This window comes from Synchiropus splendidus, chromosome 10 (genome assembly GCF_027744825.2).
Source record: "Synchiropus splendidus isolate RoL2022-P1 chromosome 10, RoL_Sspl_1.0, whole genome shotgun sequence".
NCBI lineage: Eukaryota > Metazoa > Chordata > Actinopteri > Syngnathiformes > Callionymidae > Synchiropus > Synchiropus splendidus.
Window position 1 is genome coordinate 23,346,897 of NC_071343.1, and position 27,656 is coordinate 23,374,552.

At 41.3% G+C, this 27,656-nt stretch overlaps 1 protein-coding gene across 1 annotated transcript in view; it reads left to right on the top strand.

Annotated features, from left to right (window-relative positions):
- The window catches only part of ccnyl1 (cyclin Y-like 1), a 48,435-nt gene extending 26,576 nt beyond the window's left edge, over window positions 1–21,859 (top strand). Inside the window, exons 7-10 of the mRNA XM_053876618.1 lie at window positions 4,105–4,224; window positions 12,944–13,110; window positions 15,110–15,272; window positions 21,242–21,859. Coding sequence (XP_053732593.1) covers window positions 4,105–4,224; window positions 12,944–13,110; window positions 15,110–15,272; window positions 21,242–21,358 — 567 coding nt within the window. The 3' untranslated portion in view covers window positions 21,359–21,859. The remainder of the gene's footprint in view (window positions 1–4,104; window positions 4,225–12,943; window positions 13,111–15,109; window positions 15,273–21,241) is intronic.
- Window positions 21,860–27,656: the final 5,797 nt, after the last annotated feature.

A 27,656-nucleotide genomic window follows, 5' to 3' on the forward strand; every position in this document is an offset into this window, starting at 1 on the left:
CTGGTGTAAGTGAAACTGCAGGAACCAGCGGTCACTCGTGACACTCGGCGCTCTGAGCGTGACGTTCAGAACGCGAAGCATATTGCCCGAGAAATAATCATTAATTTCACCGCGCGAGATGAGCAGCCTTTCTCAGGTGTCGTTTTAAGACGGAATTAACCGCGGCCGAATCCGCTGCAGTCTTGTGTGTGTCAGATGCAGCGTTCGTCCAGAGTGAGAACTTTCATGAAAGAGGTTGAAGACAGCTGCTTCAGCTGAGTGCTCTCCCTGTCTCTCGGAGCATCCCGAGTTTTTACAGTCTAATGAGCATGCTCTTTGCTGGCAAAAATATTGAGCTTCGTCACATCAAACCGATGACATCACGGGCGTTTTATTTACCTTTAAAGCGCTCAAATTGCGCTGTTTTCGCCCGCGTGTCCGCAGCTCTGCTGACAGAGACGATCTACTGGAGGGTGAAAACAGCGCTTTCTGAACACTTTAAATGTAAATAAGATGTGAGGAGTTCATGACTGGAGTTCAGAACATTGGCAAGATTGTTTCATGAGTCAGTCTCGACACTGGACCCCGTTTTCAAAACTAGTACTAGAGGATCGCTAGAAGTGATCCTCATGCATTTTCTGTGGCGCAGACAGCAACGGTGCACCCGCGGCTTATAGAGCGGTGCGGCTTATGTATGAACAAAATCCATTTTCCTTCTTAGATTTGGTGGGTGCGGCTAATATTCCGGTGCGCTCTGTAGTCCGGAAAATACGGTAAATGGTTCATGCCCCTAAGGAGATTAGATTACATTAGTTACCTATTTCAATTAGACTGGTCATGTCATAGTCTCTTATTCTGCAACGGAGGTGCGGTAGGTTTTGCTCCGAAGGTGCAATCTTTTTATAGCACTAAGCTTATCTTAGCTTCAGTAGTTTAGGTATTGCTTTCTGGTCCCATTCGTCCATTTCAGGGGAATGTTGTGTATTTCAGTAATCACGTAAATGTTTGAAATACTTTGACACTAATAACAATTTGTAAATACCTGTAATGAACACTTAACTGATGAGGAGTTCGTTTTTCCCACACTTAATCAGCAGTGTCAGGTCGTGGCTTTTTGTTTTATTTCTTTTTCCCTGCTTCTGATGACTTCTTTTTTAATTAACTTTTTCAGTGTTTTTACATTTGGACCTTTGAATTTGTGATGCTTCAATCAGGATTTTTGCTGCAGATCACCAATACCAATCACATGGATTGACAATGTATTTGGAATTAAAATCATGAGACCTTCTGTGTCCATGATGTGAAGAACTTAAATTAGACATGTTTGAGATACCTCTTCAAGGTGACAAAAAATTCTTGCTGAATGCAGCAATTATTCTGTCAAAAGAACAACTGAAAAACATTTTATTAGAGTAGAGAGACTAGAGACTGTGCTATGTCTGTGAAATATTTACATACTGTAGCGGGATTCCGAGACAGACAGGAAATTTTCCACTCTGGAAAGTTTTCAGATTGAGGTGGCTATCGAACGCTGCACCTGTTTCCAAGACAGATCCGGTCGTTCCTGTCTCCGTCTCTGCATAAACGACACCTGACAAAGGCTGGTCATCTACCAGACATGCCACTGCTTAGTGAGCGGCGAGCAGAGAGAAACAGACACGTCACAACCAGCAGGGCTTCATCAGAGCACCGGCTGTCACACGTGATCAGTTGTTGTGATCGGCAGTGACAGGCAGAGGTGGGTAGAGTAGCCAAAAAAAAATCCTCAAGTAAAAGTACTGTTACTTCAGAATAATATGACTGAAGTAGAAATAAAAAGTACTCATTTAAATAATTACTTGAGTAAAAGTAAAAAAAAGTATTTGGTGAAAAAAAACTACTCTAATGCTGGATAACTGTTGAGTAATGTCTGATTTAGTTTTTACACAACCATTCAATAAAATCAAAAATACAAAGCAATCATCTTCATAGAAATTTAAGTCCATCCAATCAATAAAGTAATAAAATAAAGAAACAAATCAACTACTTTAATGAATAATAAAAATACATGGAACGTACATCTCCAGCTCTCCCATTTCTGATTCTCTTGACTCTATGGATGCAAAGCACTTGTCTTCATCAGAGGGCCTGCCGTTTGTGCTGGTGACATCATCCAAGTCGGTGTCGAGGTGATTTCTGATGTAGTCAAGGCCTGTGGCAAGATTTTCAAATCAAGCTGCTGATGTTTCACATGAGAAGCTACCTTCTAGCTATATTGCCACACTGTGGTTTGTCACTGACACACAATGCCAATAATATTGCACAAATGTATATGTCACATTTTAGTTGATAAACAAGTATGTTTACCAGCATTTAGTCCAGAAGGTTCTGAGTGTTGGAATCTTTCATGATGTCTCCAAAGCGTTTCTGGATCCCTTGCTGCATGGCGTGAACAAGAGGGGTACACATTTTGCAAGATGATTCCAACCTCTTTAGCTTGTCCAGCAACTGGTAAAGTGTTGGCTGCAGGAGGCCCATATGCACAGACGATTCCCCTTGGAGGATAGTAAGGGCCATGGAAACAGGCTTCATCACAGCAGCATACTCGACCAAAAACCCACTTTCCGTTGGATGAAACCTATAAAAGATGTAATGATAAAAAAAAAATCGTACATGTTAAATACACAAATAAAAAAATAGTTAAATTATTTAATTAAAGCCATTGTCACACCACCATGCAAAGAAAATTGAGTTACTTGAGACTAGTAGATTTACCCGTTAATCAGCAAGCCTAATTTATTTTTATTATTCTTAAAAAAAAGTTTTGTCAACTTACATCTTTGTCTTGTCTGTGCAGACATATGAAGAGCTTGTTCTATTTGCTCTTGATGAATATGCACAATTCTTTCTACAGCAAGGTACAAGGAGGTCCAACGTGTCTGATTGGGTCTGCAGCTTGCATTCACCTTCAACCCTCTGTTGATTAAAAATGTATGTGTGATGTTACAGGGAGGTCAAGATATTAAAAGAGACTTATCACATCGAATTGGACATAAATTATATATGATATATAAACATACATAAATATACACACATGAGAATTGTTTGAAACAAATCTAAAAAAAATGAATGAAAACTTTGAGTTAGATGTTGAGTTCTTGAACGCTAGGCAAACAAAGGACACACTACATTCTGTATTTGCCGTTTCACACTGTTTTTAAGGTGAACATGCTTTTTATGTGAGATCAGTGGTGTTCCTCTTTTTCTGGGTCTGCGTGGTCTTCATTGTGAAGTGACATTGTCAATCCGTTTCATCAGTGAACAACTCTGTCTTGCCGAGTTGAGGTTGGATGTGATCACATGACGAGACTGCAAGGCTACGGCTATGTTTGATTGGCGCAACACAGTCACGGGGTAAAGCCTGGCGGAAGTCTCCCTCTCTCTGACAAAATAAATGCGCCTTTCTCTCCCTGAGAGGGAGATGGACATGCACCCGGAAGCGATTTAAGAAAAGTAACATGCTCAATGAAGCCTAATGTAGTGGAGTAAGAGTACAGTTTCTTCTTCACAAATTGACTCAAGTAAAAGTAAAAAGTATAGTGATTTAAGACCACTCCTAGAAGTACAAAAATTCCCAAAACTTACTCAAGTAAATGTAACGGAGTAAATGTAATTCGATACTACCCACCTCTGGTGACAGGTAGCGATCGGCATTCACCGATCACGCTGAAATCAGCCGATCATGATCGGTGACCGATCGATCCGAGCATCCCTACTTTGAATGGAGGTGAATGTCCATGGAATATGGACAAGCTGTAAGCCAGTTAAATAGTAGTGAAATTGTTTTGCCTTTTTCCTTCCATCCCTTCATTGAAATTGTATGGCATAGGGCCAAGAAAAATAGAATTAAATATCTTCCAAAATAAAAATATATTTCTCGATCGAACGACACAAACAATTTTGGTATGAGGAAAACTATGGGAAGTGGTGCAATTCAAAATTTTTTGCCAAAAAAAAAACGGAAGTACTAAAATATTTGTGAGTTTTCTGCTCTGCGTTTCATCCAACAATGCTTCTTATCATTGATTCTGCTTTAGGTTGAAGAAATTAGTTATTCAAATGTACATATCTTTTTGTCTGCCACAGAAGGAACCAGTGCCTGAGGACTACTCTTGGATCGACCCAGAGCACAAGCTGATATTCCGCTTTGTCAGAACACTGTTCAGTGCTGCACAGCTGACTGCTGAATGTGCCATTGTCACTCTTGTAAGTCCTTGTTTCTGAACACACATAATTGCATGGACACAAAAGATTTTCATCCAATAAGGTTTCTCTTTTGTAAGTTGAAATTGCTTATAAAACATATTACCACATCTACCATTTCTAATGATCTAGCCAAAGATTTATCAGAATCAGCTTTATTGCCGTGGTCAGTGAGGATCCCACCAAGTGGCAAAGTGCTTTCGAATAACCTGCAATCATGACTGAAAATAAAATAAAATACAAATAAACAATGATAAAAGAAGTAACTAATAAAATAATCCACAAACAAGATCTGATCATGAATAACCAGTCCATGACCAGGGTGAGAAGGATCGGCTCTGAACCGACCTGCACGTCTCTGGGTCCTGGAGACATACAGGTCATGAAGAGGTGGCAGTCTACAACCGATCACCTTCTCTAAACAGAATGCACAATTCACTGCAGTCTGCCCTTGTCCCTGGAGGTGGCACTGCTGTTCAATCTGGTGATAGAGATGTTGCGGATGGACTCGATGATGGCTGTGTAGAACTCCACCAGCGTCTTCGTCGGCAGTCGTAGTTTTCGTAGCTGCCGCAATGCTCAGTGGGTTCATTTTTTTTTTTTCTATTCCCCTAACCGCAGCCATGCACCATTGCTTGGTCCCAACATTTTCACAGACATGACCTTGTAAGTTTTGGACATTGGTTGTTTGGAAATATTGTGGGTTCCACAAAGATGTTGTTGAGCGAAAGAATTGCGAATGCAAAGGGTATATGAAAACTGTCGTTATCATGAAAGGAAAATGGTCCAACCTTTTCCAACATCTGCAGCGCAACCACTCAGTTGAGTACAAAGACTTCCAAGCAAGCTTGAATAAGCAAGGTTCAAGAAGTGCCACTCTCAGACACCCAATAACGGGGCCTTTGCAGCAGCGACATCTTACAAGAGAATGTCTGGGAACCTAATATATTGCTAAGGATATGGCTCCTAAAGAATAAGCTGGTGACTCATGTTGGTAGCTGATGAGGAGTACCATACCATTGAGAAAATATTTTAAAATATCAAATATGTATAACAAAGAGAGGTCAGATCCACAGATATGTCGAACATTTTAGAGCCAAATCTGACGTATGGGAAAGTTGGACCATGGAGCCTTATATGAGCTTGACTGTGCATTACATTACCAACAAGTGGCAACATCATTTTTTTCCCTGATGATCACGAGGGAGAGTTGATCGCAGAGGGCCAGAGACTGTTGCTCTGTGCATCACAATTGACAATGGTGCCAATGTTGAAGGCGAAAGCTGCAAAGCTCAACCAGTGGAGTAGTGCGTTGGACACATACTGCATCTTGCAATCAGTAAGTATGCTCTAATCTAATGGGGATATGTTTTGGTGGTGACTTGACTGAAATATTAGCCTAAGGTTTTATTGATAAATGTGCTACAACTGTGCGTGTGCGTTGCTGTGACTATGACTGTACAATGTAGGGCAAATAATTTTAAGTGTAATTCAACAGTGCATAGGTATAACATGACAGTTAAAAAAACTACAGCTGTATATTATGTGTGTCCTATATTATGTATATGTGTGTCATTGTACAATGTTGGCCATAAAAATATCAAATGATGTTTAGTAGGCACATAAGAGTTATAGCAGTTTTAAGTTTTAACGTGTGTGTGCCTGCTGCATGTCGGTTTTAGAAAATGCTCTGAAAAATCAAGCTGCTGTGGGTCAGGTCATGAACGTCGGCAGAAAGATCGTAGGGCACAGATAGACTTGAACCTGCTACAACACAAGCTAAAAAAAACACTTGCTCCACCAGGTGGGGATCAATGCAGCTGCATGACTGCGAGGCTTCTTGAGCAAAAGGAAGCCATCACACAGGTAGGCTATGCTCCTTGATATTTTATTTTATGTGTCTTACCTGCAGTGTTGGGATTGTTACTTTTAAAATGTATTCTATTTCATATTACAGAATAGATCCACCGGAAAATATTTTGTAATGTATTCTGTAACATTAGTCATCTCATTAACATGTTTGGAATGCTTTAGATTACTGTCATCATTTTAACAACCAGTTGTTCAATAAGTTGAAGTATATTTATACAAAGATAAGAGATTTTTAATTATCCTTTTAAAGACTAGGTTAAAAAGAAAGTAAGAGATAACCCCGCATCATTACTACTTCATGGGCTTCCCCCCCACCTACAAAATGCATGCAGCATGGTGGTATTATTTCATGTAAAATACAATGCACGTCTATGGTAATATATGATAAGATACTCAGTTAAGCAAAATAAGAAGCTGATGTAAATAACATTCAATTACTGCCAATACATTTATGCATTTGATGAAGCATTGTTTTATCTGCGGTAATCTGAGGTACTTTTACTTTTTCTGTCTGATTTCCTGTATAAACAATCTTCTCAACTGCAACTTGTCTGAAACCTCAACGGATCTCCGTCAAGTGTAACTACTATGGTGCTTAGCACACCCATTCATGTGCTGCAACTGAAACGGCACTTCCACAATGCGTTTTGCAGTCCTTGTCATTACTTCTGCTGAAAGTTGTAGATTTTTCAATGAAATATTCAACTGAAATATCACTATTTCTCCTGTAAAAGACAAAAATCAAAGTTTGGGATGAAAGGAAATGCACTTCCCTGCTCCCGGTTCCCCATTGAAGTTGAACTGAGGGTGGAAATGTCACCCAGCTTCTGAGCTGGCGTATTCACGTTCCTTCACCTGGTCCATGTGGTGTTTCTGAGATGTGCACATGAGAGACAGATTAACACTAAAGTAATGAAATTAACGCATTCATTCATCGTTTTCTTCAAGAGTGATTATTGGGTTGTTGCTGTCGGCACAGTGACGTTTGCACATTGAGACAATGAGTTTGTACATTACCAACATATGCTTCTTACAGTATGAAATCTACACATGTACTGATACATGAGGCCCCAGCAAACTACAAGTTGCCAAGAGATGAGTCGTCACGATAAATGAAATTCTCATTTTCACCAGTGAAGCCACAGAGTTCCTGCCTGCTTCATCAACATAGGCTTGTGGAGGAAAGTACCTCGGCCTCTGATTAACTATTTCATTTGGCCATCTTGTGTACATGGCAGGTTGGACACCTAAGGTAAATAGCTTAGCGGAGGCAAAGGTTTTAAGCCGAGTTGTTCATTCATTAGTAAAATAACTACTTGGTAAGGGTTAGGGGAGGAGAATTATTGTAGCCAGATAATTGGTACCATCCTCTACCGTCTGACATTTAGCATATTTGTGCTGTTATAATTGTTGCCAAAGTGTCACAAATGCTTAATCAGCTTGACAAATGTGTAGGTGTACCTGCACCTGCATCCACAAATACCTAAGTCAAACTTCAAATGTGTATATTGATTTACATATGCGTAGAGTGACAAATGCCAAGTAAAATACGCACAAGTTGCAAAAGCACAGACAGCTTGCTCTCTTAGCACGTATGACTGCTGGCACAGCCCTGCCGGCGAGGCGATTTATTCGTGCCTTACAGGATTAAAATTTGTTGTAATGACTACCGATGACGATATGGATTTCAAGCTTCATATGGGGAGTTTCTTCCAGAAATACGAAGGTGAAAAAACACAGCGCATCATTTTTAAACTAATTCACTCACTTAAAAAGCCTCGGAGCAATGATGTAAGAGCCGGGGTTTACGTTTAGATAAGCGGGAGAGTTGTGGGACCAGCTTCGGTTCTCCACAGTGATCACATCTGAAACGTACGTACGTATTTCACATGAAGGTACTTTAATATCAGTAGCATGTGAGGAGTAAATACGAGGCAAGATTAATCCAAGTAGTTTGGAACTACAACAACGAGGCTTTCAACTTATGCTAGAGAAATGTAATGTCAGATTTTCAACAGTGTTTGTTGACGAGATTTCCTTTTTTCTGTCTGTGTTTACAGGTGCACCATCTTTGCTGGAGTGGACTGACTTGTCCCACAATGCCCTGACTGCCCAAAGAGATTCCCATTTATTTAATGTAACAAAGTAACATCAGCACATAGCTCCTTAATCGAACTTCAGCATTTGTATTGCATTGAACTCTGCTGATGATATAATACAGACATACATTTAGTTGTTTTTAGTTTGAGGATCGAAAGTCATCTGACTGTTCATCATTGTCGGAATGGTCATCTCTCCCCTCCCTGAGATGTTGGATACATCAGTAACATGTGAAGTGTGTGTCTTGGATGGGCTGTGTGTGCCTCTATCTCCATGCCATTGACCAATAAATGGATGAAAGGTTCAATCACATTCACTGTTTTGGAATCACTGTGGTGTTCATTGTTTATTAAACCATTGCATGTGAAGAGTTGTACACTTAGTTCACTGAAATTGTATGTCTCCAGACTTGGCAGTTATGCAAACCTTATAAACCTTATAAATTACGGGGTTTATATTGTCAATGACGCGATGCAGGGTATCCTGTGTGCCATCGGGCCACTGTTGCACATAAAGACAAAAATAATAGGTATATTTGATTAAACAGAAACCTGGCACTTCAGCAAACAAGCTGCGCCTATAAACCTGATGACAAAAAGAGGAAATCAGGTTAGCACACATTATTAAAAATCTGACAATATGTTTCTTGAGTATAATGGATTTTCAAATGTGATCAATGTAGAGAACCGAAGCTTTTCCCCTAACTCTCCCATTTATCTGCCATTTATCTATCTACGTTAAGCTCTTGCTTCAAAGCCTTTTTACTAGTGATGGGCTGATGAGGCTTCATGAAATAGTGTCCTTATTTTCAGAGGCCACCAGATGGCGCTCTCTGCTCTAAAACCTTTGGATTTAAACAACAGCTTCAATGAAACCTCACATCATTTTAAACCAAGAGCGCCATCTGGTGGGCTCGGTAAACTAGGACACTGTTTCATGAAGCCTCATCAGCCCATCACTACTTTTTACTGTCACTAAAATCTAAAATTAGCAAGCTAATTCGTTTGAAAGTGAAATTGAGGCTGAAACCGGGCTGTAGCATACTCACTCTTGGTCGTATTGGTTAATTGACAGTTAAGTAAACTTTTTTTGCCTTTGTATTTCTAGAAGAAACTCTCCACATGAAATCTGTGTTGTCCTTCTCTACTGGCATTTTTATTTTGGTGGGTCAGGTTCTTTTCCCAAGGATTCTGTCCTTGAGAACAGAGCAAGTGAAAGAGTTTCTCCTCGTTTAAACTAGTGTTTGTCGAAAAGTTCTACCAGAAGTGCGTGCCCTCACGGGACTGCGCATGGCTTAGAGTTCACGTCACCAATATTTAAAACACAAAAAGTAAGTGTGACTCGAAACACTTGTATATTCCATTGCTCTTTTATTTGTCAATAGAGGACACTGATTAGTCATATGTCCGTGTTTATTGCTGCCTCTCCGTGTTCACAGCGACGAAGCTTAATAAATAGCAAAATACATACTAAGAGGATCATTGTGAAGTAGTGTCTCCTAAACAAAATACTCAATGTACAAATGTTCCTTCTGCCTTTGGAGCTACAATAATTATGAGCAAACTGGTGTAAATGACAACACATTTCATTAAAACTCACATGTAATCAAACTAGTCTGTTGGTGCTGATTTTCTCTTGGCAAAAAATGCATGCCCTGTCTGGCATCCTTGCCAGGTGACATAACAACGGGAAAATGGGGATGTAAGTAGACGTATTTGCAATGATGGTGCACTATGTGTGCATGTTGTCCATTTAAGTCGTCGCTCCTGATTGAGAGCTATAATCACACTCAAGTTATCAAAATCGGTCAGAAAATCTTCACTGTTCATGTTGAAGTCCATGCAGCAGTAGGTGGCTGAGAGATGTTAAATGCGCTGCCTGCTGACAATGTTATGTTATCGCAGCAAATTCTAAAATTACAGATGAATCATGTTATATTGTAAACGCATGACTCATGCCGTCGGCAGGGCTGCTGCAAAAGTCACTTGTGTAAACAGAGCAAGTTGTCTTTTTTTTTTTTTTTTACCTTGTGCATAATTCTTTATTTCTTTGCATATTTTTTGAAGATTACTCATTTGTAGATTTTGTTTTGCATTTGTCACTCAAGTTACGCATTTGTATATCAATATACACATTTGAAGTTTGACGTACACATTTGCGGATGCAGGTACAGATACAGCTACACCTTTGTGAAGCTGATTATGCATTTATGAGACTTTCGCAACAATGATAACTAGGGATCCTACAATCGATCGGTCAGCGACCGGCCGATACCAGCGTGATTGGTGAATGCCGATCACTGCCTGTCATTAGAGCTCACGTTGAGCTCCGCCCACGTTAAGCTTGAGGGTCTCGCCCACTTCAGTGACTCAACATTCAACTCAGCCCATCTTCAACGTTAACATATGCCCTTCAGCAAAATGCGGATGCATGCTTTTAACAGATGGCTTATCATATTATATTGTGACGTTGATAATGTTGCAGCTTTGTGCAGAATGAGCTGACAGCAAGACTTCTGTTATCAGCACTCTTTTTATTGCATCAAACACTAACTAGACGCAAATTCAACCCTCTGCCACATTCTCAACCATGGTCCTCAAACTGAGGGTGTTGCAAAGTCATGGTGCCGCATGATAAAGTTAAACACAGTAAATAGGTAAAATGGAAACAAGAGGAACACTCACACGTGACATTATGGAGAACGGGGCAAACTCTGAACACAACAGCACAAGCACAACAACTAGAGTTCACCTTGCCCCCACAACATGCTACAATATTATATTGTTGTGTTGCAACAGTGCTACGGTAACATTACCGACGTTAAATCTGTAATTTTGTTCATCTCATTATCAATATTTTCCAGTATAATGATAATGAGCATAATATTTATGAGTTAATCTAGCAAAAAATGTTAGTATGTTACATTTTATATTGCATTGGGTTTCATAATTTTAGGTTTCTAGTGTAATAACATTTGGATAATATTTCATAATGTTGTACAAACGATATATATTTGTCAGAATAATGATGTCTTCAGACGCTGAGAACAAAGGTGCACACAAGTAGGTGTAAGTTAGTGATATCGTTCTTCCTGGTGAAACCACTATGAATGTATTATAGGAGGAAAAACAAAGCCGAAGTAAAAAGTCAGTATGTGGTCTTATTTATCATAGGCAAAGTGTCAAATAAAACTCTCTTTAATTTCTACCTGTTGTGTCTGACTAATTTTAATCCTTATTTCTTCAAGGTCAAACATGTTCGTCTTAGGGGCAGGCCCAACTGTTCGTCAGCAGAGTGCATTCGGGATGGATGCTGGAGACTGGCAAGAAATCTTGCATAAGGTTGAATGTGATGATGGCCTGGATGAAGGAACATCTCATGAACTGAGGGAACCATACACGTTCCAATTTAAATCTGATTATGATGTGTTCTGGGAGGAGGTTATTTGGGGAAAAAAATGTCTTAATTTGAAATGGATGGATGAGAGGCTCACAATAAAAAATGCAATTGTGTATTACCTTGATTACTTTTGTATTGAAACTTTGTTTCAAGTGTTGTTCAGTATTCTGTAGTCACGATGTGTTTGTCACGATGCGTCGAGATAAATGACATTTTTTAGTTTGTTGGTTTTCCCCTCGTTATGATTCATGCCGGTTTTATGAAGTGGGCAGGTCAATGCACCCTGTTCTCCAGGCTGCAGCCAGGGTACCTTGGGTCCGAGCGTGACATTCAGAACGGAACCAAACCTTCGCTGTTTTGAAGTTGCGTCCACCTCAATCTGAAACTTTGGTAAACGTCTCGAGTGGAAACTTTCATAAATGCGGTGCTCTCTGTCTCTGAGTCCTGCTACAAGCCGACAGTATGTAAATATTTCACAGACATACTGTAGCAAAGTCTCACGAGATTCAAACTGTGACATCCCAAATCGAATTAAATGTTTTTAGTTGTCCTTTTCACAGAATGCTTGCTGCATTCTTGCAAGGTTTTTCTATTTTTTTTATAAACATATCTGAATCTAATCGATTTAATGGTTAATTTTTTTCATTTTATTGACAAATTCATTGTGGTGTGGTGGTGATCAGCAGCAAAATTCCTGATTAGAGCATCACTCATAATAACCACCCCCCCAGTGGTTGCTTGGTTTCTCCAGCTCCAATACCTGTTTGGATCTTCGTGAATGCAGCCAGCGGTTCACTTCAGTGGCCCTTGGAACGCTGAACTAAATGACAACATGCAGGTTCAATGGAATCTGCTTCCACTTACTTGGCCGTCCCTTATTTAAAAAAAAAAAAACAAAAAAAAAAACACAAAGAAAATTAAAAAATAGAAAACCCACTCTAAAAACAATTTAAAACTGAGAAAAAAAAAAACTTGATGTACATTTGCTATAACTTTTTTTTTCTCTTCTTTCTTTTAATAAATTTAAAGTACCTTGCAACCCGTGCTACATCTTGCTTGACTCCATGATTTATTCGTCTTGCTTTCTGGTCAAACCCATCCTGCCAGTGATTAGGAGATTATTGTACAGAGATGCCTGCATAACTCTTGATACACGCTGGTGATTGTATATATGCAATTTATGGTTCTACTGCCATTCTGAGTGTTCTGTATTTCAGATTTAGTTTCAATGAATCATTGAGGAAATTGAACTGTTCATGTCAAATCATGTTCTTGCTAGAGTAACATATTTGTGGTTCATTTTTATGCTGCTGGCTTTGGCTTTGCTTCATGGTAACTTATACTTTCTCAGGTGTACTTGGAGCGTCTTCTGACCTACGCTGAGTTGGACATCTGCCCCACTAACTGGAAACGGATTGTTTTGGGAGCCATTCTGCTGGCCTCAAAAGTCTGGGATGACCAGGCTGTTTGGAATGTGGACTACTGCCAGATACTGAAAGATATGACTGTGGAGGATATGTGAGTGACTTGCAACCACTCTCATCTATACCATGAATACTTACTTCTTTTTGTCTGAAACACTATTTCCCTCTGATATGGTCTGAAAAGTTGTTGTAACTTGTTGTAGATACTGAACAATACATCTTGTGTATGCGTGTGCTGAATGTTGATAGAGCATCTACCTATTTTTATTCGAATTCTCTCAAATAGCAGAAATAAACATCAATGGATATGCTAGAAATTTAAAAAGGAAAACACAAAATCTGCTTGTTGTTTTTCTGCCCATCAGTACAAATAAATTACAACATTTGCAATGAAAACAGATTTTGCGGATAAACAATGATGTCTCAGCCCTGTTTGACTGTCTCCCCAAAAGTCATCACCTCACAACAGTGCTGGTGCACTAAAAATTAGTGAACACTTGGCAAGAACTGTTCCGGTTATTGTCAGTATAAGCGCTAAATCTACTTGTCTGCCAGTACAAGCAGCAAGTAATTATTAAGACAGGTGTCATCTCATGGTGCACGTCGCAAAATAAATGGACATGGACACATTTTCTTTTTGTGCATTTTCACTAAATTTGCTAAAAATGCTTGACATTCTGATGGAAACCTCATTTATGTTTATTTGATTTGTACATATGCAAGGTTAGGGTTTGGAGGGGAATACATTGGCTATCTCTTGCTATGTATAATCCATTATGTGGCTGTATTCCTTACTGGTTACCTTTATTACAGGTAGAACAAATGGAGCAGCACCCCATGGCTTACCTCACCCCACTGGCATATTTATTTTATGTCACCTGCTGCCCACATAGCAAGTCTTGCTGTGTGCTCTGAGCGTCCCACTGTTATATACTTCCAGGGTTAGGAAGTCAAACTGTGCCAGGGATAGATATCATTTTAAGACCTTGACCATACATACAGTGGAACCTCGGTTCTCGACCATAATCCGTTTCAGAAGGCGGTTCGAGAAGTGATTTGTTCGAAATCAATTAATGGAAAAGGAAAGGCTGTTGTTGGAGTGAATGTAGTGTCTGCTGTCAGTGGGCTGTTCGTCTATGTGTGTGGCCGCTGCATGTGGGAGGGGTTGCCGAGTGAGTGACGTCTCTCGAGAAGTGAAGAGGTGCCCGGTGCGTGTCCAGCTCTGAATGTGTGCTTCTGTGCAGTTTGGCTGTGACAAAGTCATAAACCAAGTAACGCTCTGTCCGAGACTCGCCTCATCCCTGTCCGAGCTCCAGCCGACAACAGGACATCAAACCCTGGAGTGAGCGCTCCAGCGCCTCCCCTGTGACACTCTACCACGGTCCAGTGCGGAGACAGGAAAGGTTTTACACCTCAATATGAAGAATAAACAGTCAGTAAATGTAGCTAACGGGACACGTCTGCTTTCAGATGCTGAGTTGTATACAATAACAAAGTGCGTCATGGGTCAGCTGATCGGTCCGCGCACGTTTATGTTTCCAGCTTTTTTCGGGGGCGTTCTGGATTTCCGTTCAAAATCAGAACCAAAAAAATTTTCCGTTTGAACTCTGATTTGTTCGAAGTCTGGGACGTTCGAAAACCGAAGTTCCACTGTAATTGTAAAAGTTGAAAGTGCCGAATGTGTCCCTTTTCAATGTGTTATGACTAGAGATGCACATTTTTTCCAAAATGAGTAGTGTACAAGTAGTATTTGAGTACAGTAAAGAGTATAGTATTTTTATTTCCATATACAGTATATCATTATTTGAACAACATTCTTCAGCTTGTTTTTTCTTGTACATGGGTGATGGTCACAAGTTTCATCGCAGAACAAACAAATTTTACAGAATCATCATGAACTGACATTCAAAAACTGCAGTGGTATCAGTTTGATGATATTGGTTTCATGATATCGGTGGCCATTCTATGAGTAGGAGTAGGAGTACGAGTCAAGCACAGTATCGGACCAATACTGTTGGTCTGATATTGGTATCGATGCGCATACCTGTGACAAATACTGGGCAGCAGACTGACCCTTTGTCCCTCCACTTTAGGAATGAGATGGAACGTCACTTCTTGGAGCTGCTGCAGTTCAACATAAACGTGCCAGCCAGCGTTTATGCCAAGTACTACTTTGACCTGCGGCAGCTGGCAGACGACAACAACCTCAGTTTCCCTCTTGAGCCTTTGAACAACCAGCGTGCACAGAAGCTGGAGGTGAGTATTTATGAGCGGGCAATCGTCCATGGCGTAGAATTACCTTGATACTAAAATAGTAAATATCAATATCCAGGAAGATAATCAATACTAAAGACTATTCAGTCTAGGTTTTCATAAAATAATTGTTTTATACCATCAAGGCCGAAATGAGTTAAACGGGGGTGCACAAATTGGAAACATGACAGATTGTAAATAGCAGATATACATTATGTCAAGTGATCTATACTGCAAAATATTCATAAATGCTATGTGATCTTTCTATATTGATTTTTTTCAACATTTTTAATAAAATGTTAATGTCTGTATGTGTATGCTAAATATTTCAACAGCAGTAGCACACACAGGTCCATGGTTTAACATGTTTTAGTTGAAATCAATTTGATATTGGTTTAAAAAAAGGGAAAATGCAGTTACTTAGGTTGACTGGCTCTTTAAGTAACAACTTTCTGACAACACGGATAATGTGAAAAACAAATGATTCAATAAAACACAATGTCAAGTTGAAGTATTACATGATCAGACAAGGAGTATGATCATGTAACGTTATGCTACTCATAAGGCACAAACAACATATAAAATGGCTTCAGAGATGCAAATCTAAAACACATTTCTACATCTCAATGGTGGCCCAATTTAAAACAAGACCAAAATCCACTGATGTGTCACAATGATGCAGCATTTCACCAAATAAATATTTATAACACTAGTGGGGTGTTCTAGTACAGCTGATAACCTAGTCACGTCTTGACCCAAACCCTTATAGTACTGTGGAAATGATGTACATAATTGAAAATGTATTTATTTAAAAAATCAACAAGATGTCAGTCCTCACCTCTTCTGATGTCTTCATTTATTATAATCAATCATTTGATTTTTATGCCTGAGCTCACATCCTGAGACTCCAACGAACTCACTCATCTTGTTTTACATTATTACAGTTTTTATCATGATAAAATTCTCATGATTCAACTGCCTCACTAGTCTGTTTCATCAGACACACATTATTACTCATAATATCTAATAAAATGTCATAACACATTAACACAGCTTTAGTGTGATCAATGGCAAACATTGACAGCCAAAAACAGGTAAACAGACAGATAAAAAGTATATATTCATTTTTACACAGTTTGAAATTTCACAGTGATTAAGTTTTAATGTTTGTAATAATGTTTGGAACTGTAAAACCCCCAGCTATATATATAATTCTTATTAAATGTGAAATTAGGCAATGTTCTTTTACAGGTATGAACAAATTGTTCAGAAAAGTAGTTTTTTGTTTTTATATATATTTACATATTCAATTTCTAATGAGGGGAGTGGTGCAGCGGCACTCCTCACCTTCCAGCCGCCACTGCTTAGACATATATTGGGGGTGACTGCTGGTGAATAGGATATTGACCGCAGTAGAGTTCCGGTCAGAGAACTGGAGTTGTTCGATGTAATCCTAAACTTTTATTTCCAGAGATATGTATAATGTAACGTTGGACTCCCTTAATATCTGTGTTTTGTCCTCGAGAAGTCTCATAGCATCCTTATCCTCTCTAGATCAGACAATCACATTTTCACTGCGTTAGGGAAGGACATCTAATTGCCATAGTCTCTCCACATTTCTGTAAAGGAGGTCTTCTTGACTGGCAGCTGAAAGGAAGAGACACTGTTGTGTTGTTGGTTGGTCCACATCATAGCCCTGAGCTCCCTGTTCAGCCCACCCTAGTGCAGTATAAATGAAGATGGAGCCACCTTTGGCCCCCTTGCATACTGTTTCGGTAGCTGTGATCAGTTGGACATGATCTGACTCGATTAACACCACTGGTCGTGTATCGTGAAAGGATCGGAGTGGAACCTTACCCAAGTGTCGATGGCGTCTCTGGAGGGTCTGTATACAATAGGTCTAGACCTGTGGCTGTGAATGCACACTGTATTTTGTAGCGCTTCTCTGGATCATCTCTCGGTGAGATCTCAAAAGTTACCTTGGATCCACGTAGGTGTGTTACATCTGGACGAACAGTCCGGAGTCTGGTTCAACTCGAGATGCTGTGTGGCCTGTGGTAGTATCATAGTCCACTGAGCTCCATCATCCAGGAACGCAAATGTAGTGAGTGTGAGAACCTGAAGGTTTATGCCACCGCATGCTCAGCGTAGCTTCTTAAGGTTGCATGTGTCAGGTGTGTGAGAACAAGCACACTTCCAGCAAAGTTTCTCTGCGGTGATCCACTTCATCAGATCTTCAGTAGACTGGTCTTTGACTTTGTCACAGCGAGAGATGTAGTGCTGATCGCTGTTACAGAAGGGGCAGTAAATCCGTAGAGTCTCAGAACTTGTTGTCTTGGACTTAGTAGTCTCCGTCTCGCAGTGAACAGCCACGCTCTTGTGTTTGACTGTAAACCTCTCCTTCGTGTGGTTTGGAGTTTTTTTCCTGCTGGTATCTCTGCATTAGCCTGCTCAACAATTGCTACTGCTGAGCTTTGGACTGAAGCCATGTAGCAAAGTCCCGTAGATTGCATGAATTCAGGCTTGCTCAATTAAGTTTTCCATGTAGCTGTAATGACTCAATAAATCCATCTCAGAAATACTTAGTGAGCTTGATGAGTAGATGATCCACATGTGAACAGCAGTTATTAGCAAACCCCCTTTTGCTGTCGGAGGAAAAATCTGTGATTGTAGGCTTTGGTGCACTACTCAACAGAGGGGCATTAAATGGTGCTGGAGGCTGTGATGGAGGATGACAAAGCGGGACAGAGTAGTGTTAGTTACTGGCTGTTCACTTGACGTTGTTCTGAGTGATTGGTTCGGACCCAGTCTGGCTGTCCACCTACGTGATCGGAGAATGGAGGATAAAGGGCTGCAGTTGGTGGTGAAGTCTGTAATTGTAACTGTCGTTGCTGCAGAGCTAGTCCTGTAGTCAACTGAAAGTGTGCTCGCTGAGCACTGAGGCTGGCGAGCTCTCTCGACTTGGAGGCATTTCACTAGCTTTGTCTGCTTCTTCCTCCTGAAGGTAAGTAATAATGTTCTTCACTAAGGATATTGACCGCTGCAGAGTTCCAGTCAGAGAACTGGAGTCGTGAGATGAAATCCAAACTTTCATTTCCAGAGATGGGTGTAATGATCACCAGGAATTTTCTATCAACAACATAATCATAGTGAGATTAGTACAGTATAAAACAATAGTGCAGTGCACAAACTGCATCTTTCAGATCACATACACCACGAGTGAGGATGTCATTTTTGACATGTAAACAATCCCAAACAAACTGTTTCACCCCGCTCCACAGGACACAGATTGCACTGCACTGCTCGGTAATTCGAACTAACCAGCCGAACCGTAGTTGCAGTGAACATTGCCAACTCCGTACTCTTCACCACACACGCAGCAACAATGAAAGTTTGTGATGACTGTAACCCTAACCCAATATATGTAAGAGAAGTGAAACTTACATCATCATCGACTTCCTGATCATGCGATGAGTGGAAAAAATGAACATGCATAAAATATCCGTAGCTGCGATTCACAACTGAACTTACCTAACGTATTTACCCTAGCAGCTAGGAAAGCAGCGCTGCAGCAGGAGGAATTGTCAACATTGAGTCCATTGTAATACATGCAGTTGGAGTTCACTCTGCTTGATCTGCCCGCTGACCTCACACACACAGACCAGAGTGGTCTGGCCTTTATTGAACATATGTAGTGAAAATAGGAACGGACACCAGTATCTCTGACATGGATATTATAATAATATCACCACAAAATGTGGCGCACCACCTGAGATAAAGTTGTCAGGAAACGACTAAGATAATTATAAAAAATTAATAAAACATGTAATCAATCTCTTTATCTGAAGTCACTGCTTAATTGCCGTGATTTAATGTCCTTTACCAATCAGAGGCTCTTACATTGATTATAATACATTCCAAAGTAACGCAAGTTCGGTAGTTTATTAAAGAAAGCAGAACAGATAGAACAAGAAAGAATATGCAATGAATTGAAATGGAGATGATCCCTTCAATATTGCGGTGCGAGACGTAAGTCAGCCGTGATGTAATGTCAAAGTTATCTCAGACGCTGTCATGGTTATTCAGGGAGGGACCCAAGTGCAGGATGTGCTGGTCGACAGAAGGCACGGGAGACGAGAGTAAATTAAGAATTTAATCAATGAACGAGACAATATACAGACAGACAAATAACGTGAACAAAAGGCGCCGGAACCAGAACACGGACCGGGAACTACAGGGGGAAGAATCTGAAACAAACCACCGTAACGGAACGGGAAGCAACCATCTGGCAGCACGAGCTGGCGTCAATGGTTTCATAACCATGGAAGGTTGATGATGAAATGAACACCAGCTGTGCCGCCTGTGAAGCTGGAGGGAGGAAGGAAAAGGAAACAGAGGAACAACCGGGGATTACTAAATAAAAGCACGAGACAATCATGGAAGACAAGCAGACAAACAAAGTGCGGACATGACAGACGCATGCGTACACCTGATGGGAAAGTTGTGACTTTCTAGTCTAACTGTCAACCTCTGATTAGTAAGAAGCCCAACACACCAATCTGTGCACAGTGACAAACAGCGTCTTACTGGCGCTGGATGGAAGGATGAGGAGGGGGATGACGAGATGAATCGATGAGGAATGAGATGAGTCAATGAACTGGTGAGACCGGAGACGTGGGAGATGATTACTAGCATTTCGGAGCCAAAGTCCTGGCTGTCAAGCAGGGATGGAATCATTGTGTCCAGGTGGAGGTGGTGTCCTTGGAGTGTCTTCCGGGCTGTCGAGAGTCCTTCGTTGCAGACGGGAAGTGCTGTTGCTATACAAGTCGGTGTCACCAACTGAAAATGTAACTTTACTCAGTTCAGATGGTCATCAGTCTGCTACAACCTGAGGAGCTGTCGCCAGATGACATTCCGTGATCAGCAGGTTGTTGAGTCTGTCTTCCGTGCTCACTCACTGTTTGCTGTATGAAGCGGTGGTCATCGGCCTAAGGTCACACAGTGAAGCACTAATGCAAGCAAGCTTTGTGCTCTCAGCTGCGGTACCTTTTGACGGGACGGTCCACTGCAAACCACGGGTGAGGAAGAGTCATAAGTCCGTTTTGGCTTTAAGGAATGTGATCCTAACTACATAGAGTATAGGTATGGATTTACTCACATCTGTCAAAACTTTCCCATCTCAATTTAAGATTTCAAACGTGACTAAACATGACCATTCTAACACTCAAGGGAGAGTAATCACAGTATGACAATGAACCATTCAATTAAACATTCAGAATCACATGTAAAAATGATGTCTTGTTTGCGTGACTGCCTCATGGGATGGTTTCTTGGCATCAACCTTTCTTTTTCAGAGAAGCATATATTTAAAACTCCATATACAGATCTGACTGTTGTTCCTTCTGAGGCATGTGAGCCTGAGAGGAGGTGACTCACAGGTCAGGCCTGCGAGGCCAGCCTTGGGTTCATCAACTTATCTTCTGGAATGGTCTTCCGATTAGATTCTCCAAACAATCGGTACTTTATGGCCACTTGGGCAAACCCCCAAATTGCTGAAGCTGGATAATGAGGTCGTAAAGCCAGGGGCTGTCATGGGTTTTGGTGTTAACCGTTCATGGGACTGCACTCTTGTATCTTGGAGGAAGGAATCACTACAATAATTAAACTCAAAACTCAAAATAAAACTCAAATTTATTTGTTTGAGGCAGATACAAGTGATGAGCAATGTCAACACTGATCCGGCCTTAGGCAGTGACACCGCAACTTTCTGGTCTCCAAAGGAATCGGTTTCATAGGTTGCTATATAATAAGCAGTTCAAATTACTGTATTGGTTTGTTGCTTGGTGCTGTGCATCTCTTGCTCATCTACCTCTGATGGCATGACAAACTGGGATCATTACATTGTGTAAGACTGAACAGTTTTTGAATCATGTGTTGCTCACTGATCCAGATATTTTATTTCTTTTTCACAGGCCATTTCCAGACTTTGTGAAGACAAGTACAAGGACTTGAGTCGAGCAGCCATGAAGCGATCTCTCAGTGCTGACAACCTGATTTGCATTCAGCGCTCGAATGCCGTGCTCTCCTAGTCAGTGACTGTCACCACTACTTCATCCAAGCTGCTGACAGCTCAGGACGATTATGCCCATTTTTCGTTTTTTTACAGCCTCTCTTTTCTGCACTCTCAACCTTCATCTTTCAAGATCTTTATCTAGAAGATGACTGTTGTTAACGAGCATCTTTAGGTGAAATGTAGCAGAGAATTAGTGATCAATGCAGCCTTCCAATTTTTTTCTGAATGCCATTTGGATTGGATGTGAGACAGAAGAAATAAAATGACTATGACCACCTCTCACTCTCAGATTTCATGACATAGCACTACACCTTTGAGTTTTGGAGGGGAGATGTAGATTTATTTTTTTTGTCTGTGTGGCTGCAGCCAAAATCATCGAAGTGTCACCACCTACTTGATCCTCAGTGACGGAGAATGACTGTCAGACATCCCTATTTGCTTACTATGTAGGCGATTAGTTGTGTCGTGTTCTGATTTGAAACGTTTGCAGATGGTGTATTTTAAATAAACATTAATCCTTCAACAGAAATGTTGTGACTACTTAATTACAAGCTTCGCAGATCAGCCCAGATCAGATGGTATATATATATATATATATATATATATATATATGTGTGTGTGTGTGTGTGCAGCATACAGATGTTATTCGTTGGGAGAGTGGGCGTCTCTCCTTGAAGGTTTTGTCCCACACTGTCCTTAGGCGGAATGTTAAGATGAGGTGATGGAGTGTCCCTCGGTTGACACTTATTTGGCGTTACGACGACCTTCCAGTATATCCAAGTGTCTTTTTTAGGAACTTTGATTGCTGTATGTGTGATGAGCAGGACTTTGAGGGCCCCAACCAACGATGATGCTGCCAAGATTTGTGCCGGAAGATCCGGATCAGTATGGAATCACCCGGCCTGATGTCATGCAGAGGAGTGTCAGCTGACAGTGGGAGTGCGTCAGCCACCTGTTTCAGAGTGCTGCATTGATTGGTGGCCTCTGAGGTCCCATTCCAATGTTGGGTAGTGCTGCAAATAAGATATAGGTTAAAACGCATGCACAATCTCATCCTCATCCTCATGTACAGAAGCACAGGAGGGTGACATTAATTATGGCAGAGGCTCGAAAAGGAGAGAGAGTCTATGCCCTGTCGGGTCAGAGTGTGACCCAAGCCTGTTCGCACCCGGTAGGTGAAAGGAAGACGGCACACTTTCAACTGTCCAGAGAAGAAAAGAGAAGGACCACTGACCATGGCAATGAATCTGATTATGATTCGGATTCAGAGCTCCGAGCAGGTCTGCAGATCAGAGGACTCAACGGCAGTAGCTAAAGATCGAACACGGGATATGGCACGTTACACTTGTCCAAACCAGATGGACCATATACACTGCAAATGACAGTGAATCGACTATTTTCTCTGTCTGTCTGTCCGCAGGTGGCTAATGTTGGAGATAATCCATTGTGCAGGCTATATCTATACTACACTGTAATAAACACAGTAACACTTTGTTGGCAAAGTTCTAACTACCTGAAAGTTTTTGTTTCGAAAAACCTGCGGAACGGCAGTGGAATACTACACTACACTGTGATAAACACAGCTGTAACCACAGCCCACAGAGTCGCCATACCACGACTGAAAGCTGTGACAGAGGAGCTGGCAGATCCCATTGGAAAAGGACAGTCAACATCTAACATCTTTCATCACTCCATGTGGAAGATATTGTTTCAAAAGACTTCCATCTGACATCTCAATGCAGCTGAAATCTTCCAAAGAAAAATGATGGAGACCTTGGAAGGCCTGCAAGGGTGGCTGTACCTGTATATATTGTGGCGAGCTAGGGTATTAAATTAACAAATCACAGGCGGAGACTTCTTCCAGTGTCAATTGCTATTCCTGTGCCTCATACACCGCGTGACTACAGGAAGTACAGCCACTTTATTAACATCCAAGCTTAACATGCATTCACATAAATGGAGGGAGGTCACAAAACAAACTAACAACCCCACTCACGGTGCTCACCCCAACACAGGAGTTATAACAAAAGAGAACTATCAATCCCAACACAGAGAACAGCAACATGCAGCAAACAACTTGTAGTGAAGCAAAACACACCCAATGTCACCCAGAACACCAAAACAAACCGTTGTAAAGCATGCTGGGGGAAACCTCTCAACTCCGCCTTCCCCAATACGCCGCAATGTAAATGACATCATCAGTCCATGGCAGAAACATGGGAGAGCTAGATGAGTGCCTGAAGAACGTTTTGTAGCGACTGGAGTCAGCTGGATTAAAGTTGAACACAGTGAAGAGTTCGATGGGGAAGTCAGAGTTGCAATTCCTGGGACAGGTCATGAACAAAGATGGAGTATGTCCAGATCCATCTAAAGTTTCAGCCATAAACAACCTGAAAGAACATCCAGGAGCTGAAGAGACCACTGGGCATGATCAATACGTACCTGACCTTGCAACAATCAGCCAACCTTTGCATGAGTTGCTGAAGTTGAGAACTGTTTGGATTTGGGGCCCAGCCCAACAGGAGGCATTTGTTAAAGTCAAAGAACTTCACTCCACCTCACCTACTCTTATATACTGTTATGCTAACAGGAGCACCATCCTGATGCCATCCTGATATCGGCCGATACCAGCAGTTATGGGATTGGAGGAGTCCTGCTAGTCCTGAAAGGAGATATGCTCAAATAGAAAAGGAGTGCCTGGCTTCAGTGTGTGTGACAGGTTTGAAAAATACCTGTATGGCTTGCCAAAGTTTTGACTGATCACAGATCACAAACCTCTTGTGGCGCTGATGAACTCTTGACACCTCACCTATACGCTGTCAGAGACTCCTGATGAGGCTGATGAGATTCAACATAGAGGCTGTTTTTGTACCAGGGAAGAACCTGGTAGTGGCTGACGCTCTCTCAAGAAGGCCACTGTAGGAGAATGGAAGTGAGGAGCACATTCACGCAGATATAGGGTACTATATTGCTGCAGTGATGAGCAGCATCCCAGCATCATCGATGAAATGGATCCACAGCGAGACATCGTCAGACAGAGACCTCAACAATCAACAATGGCTGGCCTGAACACTCTAGGAAATAAACAGTGTCGCTAAAGAGTATTTTCATGAGAGAAATGAACTCTCAATTCATGATGGACTGATTATTATAGGAAGCAGGATCGTAATATCTGAAACTATGAGGTCAGAAACTCCTCTCTGTGCTGGTTTTAATTGCATTGCATGAGAGTCTAAAAATGAAACACTAAAACAATATAACTATCATTTTATTACTCTCTAGCATTTGCTCCCAAAGGACCATCTTATGCTTGCATGGTTTGAGACACTTGCAAAGCTTTGAAAAATGTTCGTTGATGTTGCTACGCTGTTAAAGTGAGTCTTTATTAGGCCACCACAAAAGTATATATATTTTTTTCTTTACTATAAAAGTACTTACATTCTCATCGATTGTGATACACAAGTGGCATACCTGCGATTGATTACATTATGCCAAAAAGGGCCAGTTGCTAGAACCTCAACCTTTTTGCTGCTGTGAGAAAAAAAGCTGGTGTTCGTTAAAAGGGTGAGCTATTTGCAGAGTTTCAGTGGGCATGGAGCAGAAATCTGTTTGTCTACAGAGGCCGGAGCAGCTTTGATCCAGACTAAGCTTCATATGGATTTAATTGATACTGGCATGGGACATGGAATGCACTGCAGTCTGCTCTTGTCCCTGGTGGTGGCACTGCTGTACCACACGGTGATAGAGGAGGTGAGGATGGACTCGATGATGGTGTGAAGAACTCCACCAGCAACTTTGTCGGCAGTCGTAGTTTTCATAACTGCTACAAGAAGAACATTCTCTGCTGGGCTTTCCTGATGAGGGACCTAACGATCAGCTCCCATTTGAGGTCCAAGGTGAAGGTGGTACCCAGGAAGCAGAAGGAGTCCGCAATGGGAATGGGCGAACCAGCCAACATGAGAAGGGACTTAGGAGCTGTGATTCTCCTGAAGTCCATGGTCATCTCCACTGTCTTCTTGGCATTCACTCCAGGTTGTTGTGGCCGCACCAGGACTCCAGGGCGGGACATATACGGCAGCCAGAATGAATGAAGCAAACTCACACGGGGAGTAAAATGGCTTGCAGTTCACTATATGACATTCCAGAGAAAAATCACCGTCATGTCCATACACCAGTGATCGTTCATGTAGAAACACACTCCACCACCTTTGTTTTTGCCGGTAAGCACTGGAACCCGGTCCGTGCGGTAAAACTGAAATCCCTCCAGATGAATCCGCCTGCTCAACTTGCCCTCATAGTTGTGCGTATTCCAGAGAGGGTAAGTTGCAGCATCTGTTCTCCGTATGACATCCGTGTCATTTATTGTTTTATTTCCAATGTGGTGTGTATAATGCATGTCTAATGTATTGTCATTGTTATTATACGTACTGTATTTTGTCCGCAATGTTGAAAGAAGCGTGTTTTGTGTTACACGTGATTGTGTGGTTGTCTTCACATGTAATGTGTAAATTATGTGTGTGTAGGTGCTGCTGTGGGCTGTGTCCAGACTTAATTTCCATTGTTGTTATTTTCACAGTTGCTGAAAAATAAAAAAATATTTTGAACGGACCGTCAGTTGTGACCGCCGTTGCATGTAGCTGGTGAAGAGGAAGGGTGAGATGGGCCCTCCCGTGCTGCAGACTAGCACCTCTGACTTACAGCTGCGCAGCCTCACGTACTGTGGACGCTCAGTGGCTGACCGCCTGCTGCAGATCTACCCCGAAGCTGGGCCTGTAGGCAAACTCCAGCGGGTCCAGGGTGGAGCTCACCACGTCAAGGGAGGTTGAATTAGTAATTTAGTAGTGAGTTTAGTAATTTATCAAGATAAATAATATAAACAAAAAAGACGAACAGAAACAATAAACCCAGGACGTCATCACCAAACGCGGAGTGAGGAAACACGAGCAGGGGCAGGGAAGAAAACCTCAAACAGAAAACAGGCGATTAATAAGACGCCTAATTAAGGGGGACAACAGAAGACGCACGCAGAAGTTGTTTTACAAGTCTTTATGAATTTTATATATATGTATATATATATATATATATATATTGGTCTCCTCAGTTCCCAAACGTTTACTGAGTGTTGTTAAAAGGAAAGGCGATGTAACACAGTGGTAAAAATATGCCAACTTTGTTGCAATGTGTTGCTGCCAAATTGATGATTATTTGCAGACATATTATGATCGCTTGGAAGAGTACGTCATGCCGAAGTCAAACGTGATTTTCGCTCGCTATAAATTTCATGAGAAGGTCCAAGGAATCGCAGAGCCACTTGACCAGTTCGTAACTGACTTAAAATTGCTCGTGAAGAAGTGCAACTATGCAAACCAATGCTGTCTGACATCAATGCTCCCATGCGTCAACTCCTCAAACAGTCAAGTGAATTCAGATGGGATACACAGCACGATGAAGCCTTCAGAAAGGTAAAAGAACTGATCACAAGAGAGCCAGGTCCAGTCTTGGCATATTATGACCCTCACAAAGAGCCCAGGCTACAAGTAGACGCGTCCAAGTATGGGCTAGGTGCTACCCTCATGCAAGATGGGAAACCCATTGGATATGCGTAAAAGTCGCTGAGTGAAAGTGAAGTCAACTATGCGCAAATCGAGAAGGAGCTATATGCCATTCTGTTCGGATGCAAGCGCTTCCACCAATATGCCTATGGACGTCACATCATTGTGGAAAGTGACCACAAGCCACTCGAGTCCATCATGAGAAAACCACTTGCAGCAGCGCCTCCAATTGCCAAGCCAGTTGAAGATGACAGCACACCTTTCCGTGGCAACCAACAAACACGCTATGGACCAGATTTATAATCGACAAAAAATGACCACTTAATAAAGCAAATCCGTTTTTGTTGCTGCATTGCATTGTGATGCATGTTAGTATTATTACGGAAGTACAGTTTAAATTTTGAGTCTTGAAAAGTCAGTGTTTGTTTTGATGAATCAAGTTTGTATGCCTGTAATCAAGTATAAATGCCTGTTGATACTGATCCTGACAGAGTCTACTAGACCTGTGAAGTATATACATATGTAATATTCCTGGAATATGTTTGTGACAAGTGGCGCCATCTGTAGTATGTTTGTTGTAATTGATTGATGATGTATGTATGTGGGTGTGATTAGAGGGAGAGAATTCTGGGAAATGAAGAAGGCCGGAGAAGTTGATGAGCATGTTGCGCTGTTAATAAAGTATCAGTACTTTCCTCGTGGGTCATCCAGATAATTTCTTGAAAGAACTTGAAAGAATAAGACAGTGTGTGCAGCTAATAG